This window comes from Fusarium musae, chromosome 11 (genome assembly GCF_019915245.1).
Source record: "Fusarium musae strain F31 chromosome 11, whole genome shotgun sequence".
Lineage (NCBI taxonomy): Eukaryota > Fungi > Ascomycota > Sordariomycetes > Hypocreales > Nectriaceae > Fusarium > Fusarium musae.
In genome coordinates, this window is record NC_058397.1 from 79,025 (window position 1) to 91,154 (window position 12,130).

At 47.4% G+C, this 12,130-nt stretch overlaps 6 protein-coding genes across 6 annotated transcripts; 1 reads left to right on the top strand and 5 right to left on the bottom strand.

The window, feature by feature from the left end:
* Positions 1-180: 180 nt before the first annotated feature.
* On the bottom strand, positions 181-453 carry J7337_013081 (uncharacterized protein; the record flags this gene model as incomplete). Its single annotated transcript, XM_044830577.1, has 1 exon — positions 181-453. The coding sequence occupies one exon, from the start codon at positions 451-453 to the stop codon at positions 181-183; it is 273 nt and encodes a 90-aa protein (XP_044673852.1).
* A 908-nt stretch (positions 454-1,361) lies between these two features.
* J7337_013082 (uncharacterized protein) lies at positions 1,362-3,750 on the bottom strand (the record flags this gene model as incomplete). Its single annotated transcript, XM_044830578.1, has 5 exons — positions 1,362-1,931; positions 2,046-2,131; positions 2,190-2,274; positions 2,330-3,389; positions 3,452-3,750. The coding sequence occupies 5 exons, from the start codon at positions 3,748-3,750 to the stop codon at positions 1,362-1,364; spliced, it is 2,100 nt and encodes a 699-aa protein (XP_044673853.1).
* Positions 3,751-4,594: 844 nt separating this feature from the next.
* Positions 4,595-5,766, top strand: J7337_013083 (uncharacterized protein; the record flags this gene model as incomplete). The annotated part of the gene is made up of 2 exons (XM_044830579.1): positions 4,595-4,614; positions 4,896-5,766. The coding sequence occupies 2 exons, from the start codon at positions 4,595-4,597 to the stop codon at positions 5,764-5,766; spliced, it is 891 nt and encodes a 296-aa protein (XP_044673854.1).
* Positions 5,767-7,118: 1,352 nt separating this feature from the next.
* Positions 7,119-8,337, bottom strand: J7337_013084 (uncharacterized protein; the record flags this gene model as incomplete). The annotated part of the gene is made up of 2 exons (XM_044830580.1): positions 7,119-8,197; positions 8,253-8,337. 2 exons carry the CDS (start codon positions 8,335-8,337, stop codon positions 7,119-7,121), a joined length of 1,164 nt encoding a protein of 387 aa, XP_044673855.1.
* Positions 8,338-9,556: 1,219 nt separating this feature from the next.
* J7337_013085 (uncharacterized protein) lies at positions 9,557-10,477 on the bottom strand (the record flags this gene model as incomplete). Its single annotated transcript, XM_044830581.1, has 1 exon — positions 9,557-10,477. One exon carries the CDS (start codon positions 10,475-10,477, stop codon positions 9,557-9,559), a length of 921 nt encoding a protein of 306 aa, XP_044673856.1.
* Positions 10,478-10,850: 373 nt separating this feature from the next.
* Positions 10,851-12,030, bottom strand: J7337_013086 (uncharacterized protein; the record flags this gene model as incomplete). Its single annotated transcript, XM_044830582.1, has 2 exons — positions 10,851-11,551; positions 11,610-12,030. 2 exons carry the CDS (start codon positions 12,028-12,030, stop codon positions 10,851-10,853), a joined length of 1,122 nt encoding a protein of 373 aa, XP_044673857.1.
* Positions 12,031-12,130: the final 100 nt, after the last annotated feature.

The window sequence follows — 12,130 nt, forward strand, 5'->3', positions numbered from 1 at the left end:
TAGCATCCTAGCAACTGGCTCTTCAATTTCCCTATCGCAACCCGACCCAACTCTTCCCATAGTCTAACTATAGCAATACAAGGGTCTGTTGAGTTAGCATAAGAACCAATTTATACATTAAATGCCATCCCTGAGAATCGTTCTTACTTACTTCCAATGGGGGGATGTATAGAGAGCTACTTAATAGCACTTGTGTCGGCCATTGTATGCACCAACAGGAATGCACTCATGCTTTCCAGAATAAGGCCATCCTTTGTCGTTCTTGGGGTAGTAGTCCGGGCAGACACAGTTGACATGGCCAAATTTGTCTTCGCACTTAATAGCACAACGCTGTTGCTGGCCAACTGGGTTGCCATCGACGAAGTAGCATTGTCCGAATAGCTCTCTGGCACATGTAAAGGCTTCGGCGGCCGTCACAATGGCGCCGACGATAAAGAGCTTTGAGACGTGCATGATGTGGAGGGTATATGAAAAATAAATGTTGACTTGAAGATAGACTGGAAGATAGTGTTCTGAAGTTCAGTGTAGTTGATAGACTTGAGCTGGGTGATAGAGAGTCTTTTATACCTATAGCTCTACAGGCACGGCTTAGCCATCTGCACAGTATACAGACTATGCAGATCAAGGCCCCCAAATCTTCTCCATGCCACAAATACCAAGGCAGTAGCCCCCAGCGTAACACAAAGCTGAAAAGGTCTATACTTAGAACACATTACGCAAGCCAAGCATATAGGACGTATTCAAGACTTCTTCTATTACCTCTCCGAACGATTTTACTGTATAACTTATTATTCTCTAACTAAACTAGACCTTACCTTTTACATTCCTCTTTAGCCAGTACTGGTTAAATAGAGCCGAGGCTCATTTTTATTAGCCAACTTAGTAGTTTTCTATAAATGATAATTCTACTAGAGTAAATAGTTACTACCTGGATCTATGTATAAGGCGGATAGTGCGATTCATACTGCCAAGGAGGGATTGGCGGGTGCCAAGCCCTAGATATCAGCTTTTGTAGATCTATTTGCAGATCCCCCCCGGGGATCGGCAGTAAGACGAGATAGCTGTAATCTGCCAAATATACGGCCCTTCGACGGGCTTGTCTTACACCAAGGTTCGTTGGGGTCCACCAATTTGGGGTCCGTGTTTCATTTTCACCCTTAGTCTGCCTTGTCCGCGCCTGCTATGCGCCCATTAGACTGAAGATCTCATGTACGATGAGCGAGTGAATCCGTTCTCAGGTAAGGCCTTTGCAACAGTATGATAGAATGACGACAACGGAAAACAATACCCGGAGTATAGATTGCATGGATGGAACTAACGCTATGTACTATTACACAGTAGGTTTCTCGGGGAAACACATACTACAATCTAGGACGCTCCTGTGTATCCCGAGCCAACTCCTCTGCCATGGCCAAGGCAATGTGTTCAGAGATCGCCATTGTAGTGACCATAGGGTTGACACCACTCGCACTCGGAAAGACGCTCGCATCTGCGACGATCAGGTTCTCACAGCCCCAGACCTTTCCATACTCGTCCACAACGCCGTCGGATTCCTTGGTGCTCATTCGGCACGTTCCCATCTGGTGAGCAGATCCATAAGGCGTATCTGGGGTCTTGTTCCCATGAGCTTCCATCTTCTTCAGCCATTCCGAAAACTTCGCATCTGTGACTCCTGAAGAGCTATCGACACCATCCGTCGAGTTCTTTGGCTCACGGATGAATGGCTCAAGACCGGGGAGTATGGGGTGGATCTCTAAGGCACCTTGGACATAGAGAATCTTTGCCAGGCCAAGCATGCCCTTCATGTTGTTGCTGGCATCGAACTTGGAGGGAGTGTAGACCAATCGAGGTGTGCCATTTATAGGGTCCGCTGTGACTTGTCCGCTGTCGCGATCTCGAGTAATAGCGATGTATGCTTCCATGTTCCTGTACTTCAATATTGTGGCTTTGTAGTCAGCTCCTGAGGTCCAATTACACCATGTCAGACACATAGAAGGCTACCACTGTCAGTTTAACTTCGAATATTGATTATCGGGGAGACTTACCAGCATTGCAGGACGCTCAAGCCTCACGCCATGGCCATGTCCGTCGACGTTATCGAAGCTCGAAACTACAGAGGTGAGGATTCCGCCTGCAATTGTTAACATTGGAGCTGCTACAATAATGATGGCTCGAAGGTGGCGACATACCTTCCCATGGTCGTGTCTCCTGTTCAAATATTGCTGATACGAACGATGTTGGGTGTAGATGGAGGTTGCGTCCAATATGCTTGTTCTATCCTGGCGTTAGCAATCGATCCGGTATTTGTAGTGCTGAATTTAGGTCGTACCTTGAGTCCGCTGTTTTTCAAGATGATAGGACTGCACAGACTACCAGCTGAAATCACAACCCTCTTCGCGCTGATCGTCACCGTTCTGGCCGCGGCATCAGGGCCGTCTTTTGGTCTCCAAGTTCCAGTCACACCATAGGCGACATTTTTACCACCACGCTTCTTAAAAAGGACCTTGTTGACGTAAAAGCCTGTAATGAACTTGGCTCCGCACCTAGCAGCATCTGGTAGCCAGCCATTAACAGGCCCATTCTTCTGACCCTTCCAGCAACCCAAGGAGCAATATCCATCCAGATGCTCGCCATGGCCTGTATTCTGGGGCACCTGCTTAGCGCTGTATCCGAGTCTGCGTCCACCCTCGAGCAAAACGTTGTTTCCGTGGTTATGGTTGATAGGCTCGTTGCTGACGCCCATGCGCTCACAGACCGAATCAAGATGTTCCTGGAACTTGGCCGATTTGAAGAAGCTGAGACCTCGCTGGTCTGCCCATTCATCGCGGACTGTGTTCTGAGGCTGTAAGCAGGCGCTCCAGTTGACTGTTCCGCCTCCACCAAAGCATGACCCTGCGAGTGTAGAGATAGATCCGTCCTCAGAGGATACTAGACCTCCACCCTCGAAAAGATGAAAGTATCCTGCGCTTTGATCGAGGGGCATCGACGTGGTTTCAAAATGTTGTCCTTTATCCACCACTAAAACGCGATGGCCTGCCATGGCCATAGTCCTTGCGACGACTCCTGCACCACAGCCAGAGCCCACAATCACAACATCGGTTTCTAGTTGAACATGGGTTTCGGAGTCGTTGAACTGCATGAACTCAAATGGGTATGATTCGACCGGATGCCATCCAACAGGAGTGGATGGGAAGCGAACGACTTCATTGAAAAGCGTACTTGATCGGAGATAAACATGCTTCCCGATGATTGAGAGTTGTTTGAAGAGGACGCGAAAGGTAGCTAGAGAGCTCGTTTGCCAAGAGTTGAGTACTAATGTTCGGTCTTGGGGAGACAGATCACAAAATATTGTGAAATAACCAGTAAGAGGAAGGACAGCAGCTCGATTTCTGTCATGTCACGATATTAGTAAACTATATTAAAGGCAAGTTCGAAGAAGGAAAAGGCTTACCCGAGAAGTGAGCATACTGTAGCAATTGCAGACAGTTTATCAGCATGGAGATTCGCCAGCAGGCGCTTCAAAATCTCCTGGAACAGTGGCATATTGGAAGGCTTTTCGTCAAGAAAAGCCCTGAGTGTAGTATCATCGCAGTTGTTGAGTAGAGCACTCTTCTGACCAGCAGGTATCGCGCTCTCAGGACAAGGAGCAATGATAGTGTCCATAATAGCCATCATAACCTGCCATTGCGCATCCGTCAGAGGCCCAGAGCTTGGTCCTGTAGGAAGTCCAACTGCTGTACGTTCAGCCATCATGAGGATATTGGTGTTGCCGTAGCTTCAGGAAGAGTGAATAAGGGGGTCTGGCACCTACAAGCCCCAGGCCAAGGCGGTAGACATCTTTAAGTTCCTCGGGAACATCACATGCCAGTATGGGGTAGAGACTAACCCCAGGTTTACCCCTCATTATTCGTATCTAATGGACACTAGTCTTAGTCTATGTCGTTAGCTCATTGTTGGAACTATTCCGACGATAATCTGCACGAGTCGGAACGGACCCGTGCCCGCGGTGTTGAGAGTAAAACAGTTTCCCAAGAGAGTGTGAACTGATTCCATGTTGAATCTTTATGCTTGATGGTTTTCTGGCCAATTCGTGTCTATTAGAAGTCGCATCAATATTTTCGATAAGATCGAGGCCATTCAGAATTTTGATGTTTTCTCACGATGCAGATCCTGACAGATGCACTCGCCTCCGCAGATCTTCGCAAGCTAGTCCCAAAGCATCGGTAGATGCACCAGCTGTCCAACCATCAAGCTGCAAGCCAATGATTTGGAGCCTGCCTTGCCAAAATGCGGAGCGCTTCCGTTAGTATCGACGGCTTGATTCCGTACCTAGGCTTGTTATTCGTGGGGGGTCATGAACTTTCGGTTCTATCATGCCAAGTGTCTTAGTATGATCAAACCAAATCCTATGCCATGCCTCGGCATGGATTTTGGGGCGCCAATACCCAGTGGGGAATTCCTCGGCATGGGCTACCGGAGTGACACAAATACTGGACCCTGTTCCTCAAGTTCATTCAATCGACACCTAGCACATATGGCCAAAGTACGCAACCTCGCCTCAATCAATCTGTTTCATCCCGTATTGCAATAAACCATGAATCCTCCATTCTCAAGGTGGGAGAAGCTGAAGCTAGCTCTGCGTCTATCATATGCCGGTACAGTAATGACAGTGTCCTAGTCACAGTATAAGTAACTAACCTATCTATTCCTGAAGCCCCCCTCACCCTCACTTATATCCTACGATCCATCCTTATCACAACGCGCAGAGGTCTCCCACCACGCTTGTTCATCGTTTGCGCCGTTTTAAAAGTAGCTCTTGGATTCTCGCCGCGGCAAATCCAATACTTGTCTCTACCAACTCGAGACGCATACAAAAAATGGATACAGCAGCAAAGTAAGGAAGCGGAAAAGATCGGACACCAGCAACATGTCGCGAGACTTGAATATGACCGCGAGGTTCTAGAAGACGGCAAATCGTCGCTGCTTTGGATAGGCGATCGAAAACAAGCAAAGAAAGTTGTTCTGTTCTTTCACGGCGGTGGCTATGCGGCCCCAATCACGAAAGGACATCTGGATTGGTGCTGGCGAGCATATGTCCTTGCGGGGATCGAAAAGGGCGTTGAGGTCGCAGTGGCTGTTCTTGAGTACACTTTGATTCCCGAGGCGAGATACCCAGTACAACTTCGACAAGCAGCAAGCGGACTGGCTTATCTTCTACACAAGGGAATTTCACCTCAGAATATTATAATTGGAGGAGACTCTGCCGGCGGACAACTAACAGCCCAGTTACTCTGTCACCTCCTTCAACCACTACCCACAGTCCCAGAAATAACATTAGCCAAGCCCCTGGCTGGTGCCTTTCTGGCTTCTCCATGGGTAGCCCAATCCACCGACGATACTTCATACAGAGAGAACGCATGGATAGATATGCTTCCAACACCAGGCATTGTAGCATTTACCAAGGAGTTACTAGGCCCTGACGCCGAACCCACCATCTCAGCATTTCCACTAGATAGAGATGAGTCTAGTTTGGCCGGAATGGCATCTGTCGTGAGCCAGATGTACGTGACTGCCGGAACACACGAGATCTTCCGAGATCAGGTGCTTGCTTTCGAGGAAAGGGTCGAGCTCTTGAACCCCGATCTGAAGTTGCGGTTTCAGCGTTATGAGAATTGTGCCCATGACTTTATAGTCATCGAGAACGAAGATGGAGAGTGTACTCAGGATATGAAGCGGTGGATGCTTGACTTACTGGCTGTGGAGTAGGGTTACAGTTACATTCTGAATCTAAGAGATCGGCAATTATGTGATTCGCTGTCACGTTCACGACGATCCAGTTAGCTAGCTTTACAGGCAGAGCGGGACGTCGGCCAGTACACTGACTTGAATAACTGACTCATAGAGATCAGGCATCTTGTATCCGTACTCGCAGAAGATAAGATACCCAATAAATTAAGCTTTTGCAAAGTCACCAGGGAGTGTTTCACTAGCTGGGCGGTCATTAGATACTCCGTAGCTATAAACTTAATCAAGCGGTTGAGCGTTCTGTCATAGCACGCTAGTCAACATCAAGACCCTTTGTGGGGAGGTTAATGGCATCATCTCGGATAGCACGGCGGTTCTCCCAGCCTTTTTTAAATACAAAGGCCGCGGATTACGCACCTGGTGGTCTTCTTTTAAGGTTCCAGAAGTAAAGTAAAGGGGAGGTGACATGGCAAGAGACTCTCAGCTCCCCTTGTATTACTCCACTATAGACAGAGCAGCTAGCCTTTTATTAATAGCTTAGGTATTACTTAAAGTTTATTACGACTTTGTAAGTTTTTATTATATTTTATAATTATCAAACAAAAAGAAATCTTTATATAAATAGCCCATACTCTGGCTTAAAACAATTTCCCTCTTAACTTCTGTCTAAGCACTGGCTATTTACTTTACTTTTCGCACTATCATCACTCAAATTTACTACCTAACCAATCATCCAACATGAAGATTTCATTCTTCCTATCGGCCATTTTAGCCTCGTGGTATGTCATGCCCTCTTTATCTCAACCCAGAGGCATATTTGTCTTATATTTAGCCTATATATATAGCTAACATGAAAACAATAGCGTCGCTGCCCAGCAAGATCTTTATTGCTGCTCTGTCAACGCTGCTGGACAGATTGTGCCGCGTAATGGCTATACCGCGAGCTGCTGTGGCCGCAATTCACTTAGTGGTGATGGGGTAAGTCTTCTTGTTTACTTTAAAAGGTTTATCATATTCTGTGCTAATATAAGCATAATAATTTAGTCTTTCTGTACTGTCTTTGGAGATCTTGGGCCTTTTGAAAACTGCTGTCGCGGTAATAAGGATAAGGGTATTGGAGTTTGCTCTTAGTGTTTGAACACTTATCATCTCATTGAACCTGCTGGAACAATCTGTTAATTGCTGGAACTACAGTTATTGCCTAGGTCATAGTCCAGTGACACAGTAATCAGAGATATCTATAGCATTTCAACTATATATAGCTAGGAATTATTCATTACAAGAGCAATATAGAGTCAAAGTATGTATTACGACAAGACCTATCCAAGTCCAATCAACAGCTTCGCCACTCTATATATAATAAGATCCAGAGTTTACATCATGACCATAGCAGCAAAAGTCGATCCAAGTGCAAGCCACATCTTGGGCCAGTTTCCAGCAGCGCCGTTTGTTGAACCATCAGTAGTCGAAGGCGTGACTGCAGCACTGCTCGCGGACGAAGTTGCACCGGCGCTAGTGGTCTCTGCGTTGCTGTTCTTGAAGTCGGCGCTCTCAGTCTTGCTAGAAGCGTCAGATGAAGCTGTTGTTGATGACTCGGAGTCAGTCTCGCTGGTTGCCTTGGTGGTGAATGTAGATTCGGAAGATGTCTTGGAAGTAGTAGCCTTGGAAGATGTCTTTGAGGCGGCTTCGGAAGCAGTTGATGAGGAGTCATCATCGTCGTCGTCGCTGCCACTATCCTTCTCGTCAAACTTGATGCTCTTGTATGAACCTGTCGCATCGCTGTAGGTGTAGCTCTCCGCAGGGTTAAGGTTCTCAATCGCAATCTTCTGAACAGTCATGGTGTAAGGACCTTTAGTGTAATCAGTCTCTCCGCCAGCCCACTCGATAGTTCCCTCAGCGTTATCAGGATCGCCACCGGCCCAGATACCAAGCTTGACGCGCATGGGAGTCTGAGGATAGTTCTCTCCTCCAAGAGCATCGGCAAAATTGAGTGTGCGGACAGCGACGCCGTTGATGTACCACTCGCAAGAATCCTTGGTCCAGTGGATGGTATAGTTGTGGAACTCTTCCTGGGCTTGGGTGACTGCGTAAGTAGCGCTTCGAGTATCGGATTCGGAGTTTCCTTTGCCGTAGTAATTGGTCTGAACGTCTCCGTCTTTACCTCCAAGCCACTCCCAATCAATCTCGTCGAGAACATCAGAAAGAAGGACGACAGATGAGACGATGCCGGTTCCAGGAGCGGCCTTCAAGTGAACCTCCATGCGACCGAAGAACATGTACCACTTGCTCTGAATGGTAGGCGAGTCACCCTGCTTGGAGACCGTGAACTCGGCACCATCAGAAGTATACTTGACAGTGCCATGGCCAGTTCCCTCCCAATTGTCATCATCAGCACCCTTCGTGAAGTCGACCGAGTATGATGAAGAAGCAAGACCTTTGTCAGCAGAGCATGCTGGGCTATAATCAGTGTCTGTTAAGGAAAAACAAAGCGGATACTGTTCACGTACTCTTCTCCATAGGGTTGCACTCGCTGTAGGTCTGAGCAGCAGCTGAAGCAAAAAGACCCGCAAGGGCGATCCTGAACCAATACATCGTGGAGAAAGTAAGAAAATTTGGATTAGTTAAATTAGTAAAAAAACGAGTGAAAGTCGTAGCAGGTCACAACAAAAAGAACGAGTGACTTTTAAAGAATGCGACGTTGGCCTACCACGAGTTCAAAAAGCGAAAATGAAAACAAAGATGCGCAAGCAAACTTTAGGTAAGTGGGAGGGAATGGTAGGCTGCGGTGGGTATATAAAAAGCGACAGCGTTATCTTGCTGCGCCTGGCAAACTTTTTTTTTCAGCTAGTCTAGAGCTCTGAGCCTATGAGTGTTGGTTCAGAACCCAGTTTCTGTTACTGATAAGGCAATCGAAAGGGGGGGAGATGAAGATTGACCCGGTAATACTGGGTACTGTTGCGTAACGCAATCCTTGCCAGTGGAGAACGGGTTCCCTGACGCGTAATTACCCGGTGGGTAAGTCGTCACTCTCTATGGGGAACACTTCAGCTGATTCCTCCAAGATCGGATGAGTTGGGCCGTGTTATCGGCATAGCTGAGAATATTCAATCATCAATGGAATCGGGACGCATCATTGACTTTTTCTGCCCTGACGATCACAGTGGGCTCTAGTTATTTTAGTCAGGCACCGAAAGAATCCTCCTGTCAGCTCGTAAAGAAGGTTTGTTTCGGATAAAATTGTGACCTTGAGCAAGGGGTGATGATCTCGCGAGAACGTTCTTTTATTGCAACACGATAAATACCACTTTGAAGCTTTCGCGACTGTTGTATTGAGCCGTAGCCTTGTTGGCGTAGTGCGAGATTTACGTAGCACAGATCGAAGTGCGACACATGGCTTCGGGGGCGTTCGATGAGTGTCCGAGAGCCCGAGAATTGGTGTGTCTTTGCGGTAAAAATAGCTGACGCTAGATCTAATGCTAGCATGGCCGGCCGCTGCGTCAGTTAGTATAGGGTAGTGGCCTAGAAATCAATGACTAGGAAGCGATATTGTATTCACAATTCAGAGAAGAGAACAGGGTAATAGATATATTTATATTTTATGTTCAGTCTACTTCACTTCTATGTAATGCTATCGAAGATATTGGTGACTTTAACACGTCCCTGACGATGCGTCTGATTTATCTTAGTGGAGTTTAACCCTCCGCACGAGATATACTATCGCATTAACTCACTTTAACCACAAGAATATTCTCCATCCAAGATGAGATAGGCAGTCAGCTTGATAATGATAAAGGAACTCTAGTCTCTATTATTATTTATTCAAAGCAGCACTAAGCCACAAACCCAACTCAACTCCAACACGCGCTCCCTGATCAATCATACTCAGATGACCAGCCTTATCGATAACGATAAGCTCGCTGGCCTTCAACGCGTTCCCTAATCTGTGCGCAACCTCCACAGGGAGCCACTTATCATCAGCTCCCCAGATGATCTTGATTGGCAGCTTCGGCCCGACCTCTCCATATCTCGCCTCCACCTCCTCCGTCGATCTGGAGTTGGCTTGGCACAATTCACGAATAAAGCCTCGTTTTCCACCTTCTCGTAGCCAAGGCTCTTTAAGCATCTGCATTGTCTCTTTTGGTAGTTCGTAGTATGCTGCGTCGCTGATGTAACTCTCTAGTATGCCCTCAAAGGCCGTATCGGGGAGTTGTTCAAACAGCTGCGGGTTTTCGGCGATGACTTTGAAGAGAGGTTGGCCAAATGGACCGATTGCGACAACGTCGATGAGACAGAGGCTGGCATATGGCAAGTCATGTAGGAGATAGCCTCGTAGACTGACGAGACCGGCATTGTCGTGAGCGATGACGTGAGCCTTCTCTTGAGGCCAATCTGCTTGCCAGGACTTGAAGAGCGCAGCAAACACCTCTGCTTGTCGCGCGAGGTTGCTATCATACTCTTCAATTGCGCTTGATATGGCCTTTGTTGGATCTAATTTCTTCTCTGCTGGCGTGTCGCCGAAACCAGGTCTATCAAAGAGATACACGTGAAACTGACGCGACAGTGAGAGGGCAAAAGGGACCCAGACGCGAGATGACCACGGAGTCCCATGAATAAAAATGAGAGGAGGAGACTTGGGATCACCCAGTGAACCCCATTTCACATCATAGCTGTGTGCTGAGGTCTTGTAGTGAAAGCTTTGCGTTAAAGCTGTAGGGTCGTGTGATGAGGTCATTGTGAGTTGTGAGGTGAGCTTGAGTGTTGGAGTGTCAATGCTAAGGGAGACGTGAGATGGATTGAACAAATCTGAAAGGAAAAGTGAAGGAGAGTTGGAATGAACTATCGTAACTCCTTTATACTTAGCAGGTGGCTAATTGATGCAGAACATGATGACATTCAAGCGAAATAGAGGGTGAGATAATTGAGATGACGCGCCCGCGCCTTTATTTTGACGACTCACTAAACCACAGAAACCTGCTTCGAGAAGTTCCAAGATAACACTGTCAAAGAGCCGCGAGAATCAGATGAATTGACCTTGGTGTCTCTTGGCCTTATGTGCAATGATAGTGGCCAAATTTTTATGTTATTTGAGTAAGTATAAGCTACTTTTACTCTGCCTTCCCATCTTCTCCCTCAAGTCGCAGCTCAGCAAACGGCGATGTCTTGGAGCAGTACCGCTTCGTGCCCTGAAGTTGCCAGAACCAACACGCTGCACCAAACAACTCCATGTCCGCCACGTACGTTCCAAGACCAACATCCTCTCCACTACCATGATCATACTCAGCTTCAATCTCAATCCGAATGCGCTTCACCTCCAGGGCATGTCTCTGCGACATCGCACCGACTCGTTGCGCAGCCTCATGTAAACTAATCTTCTCCGTACGCACCAGCACGGCTAATAGATTATTTGTATTCTCTAAAAATGTCTCTTTCTCATATGAGAATATCTCATTTAGTAAGGAGCCAATCTTTTCGCTATGCTGCTGGATCTGACGGGTTCGTGGAATGGCGTTGTGCTCCCTGGAGAGAAATGTTCCCATTGCCATCTCGACAAAGAGAACGGTATAGATCATGCCGGAATTCCTCAATTTGTGGTCTGCATATTCTTCGACGGTCATGTTCTTGGCTTCGCTGTAGATCAGGGCATGAGACTTGCCAAAGTCCTTCATGGCAGCGCAAGACTTGGTCAGCCAGACCTCGAAGCGCTCCTCGTTGATGTGTCGGCCTCGGATGTGCATGCGCGTCGAAGATTGTAGATAGTTCCCAGAAGGAACGGATCTGTCTCCCAGTCCGAAACCACCTCGCGGCACTCTTCGTATGAGTGTATGAGTTTGGATTCTCCATTATGCGTGCAGCGGATACAATACCGTTTGCCATCCGCTGCGGAGTATCGCGCAACTTCTGGAGATCTCTAGCCAGCCGTTGTCCCGACGGAGTCGCCTGGATCGCCTTGAGAATAGCAGCGCTGTCAAAGATGTCAAATTGCACAGTCACGAAGCCTGTAGCCAGAAAGATTCCCTCATCGTCGGCGTTTGGGTAGAGATACGTGCACATGGACGCCGTCTCGTTGACGATGCCCTTGATGAGCGTCTCAGCACCGAGTTGCTTGAGATGCGGGTACAGCCATCGCCGAACTTGTTCAATGACCCAGTCTGCTCTTGGGTGTACTTTGTGAGGAGATGGTGGGTGATATAATTGTGTCAACGGAATTAAAGATTCAGGGCCATCGGACGGGAGACTTGAAAGCTTGTTGTGCTCGCTCGTAGTTGACCTTGTAACGATTGCCATATTTGTGTATGTAATGACTTGAGAAGCAGAGGTAGATTGTCTCGATGAAGGAAAAAGCTGAATTCTTATACTGCATTGAAGAGGGGGTTCTGAGACATTG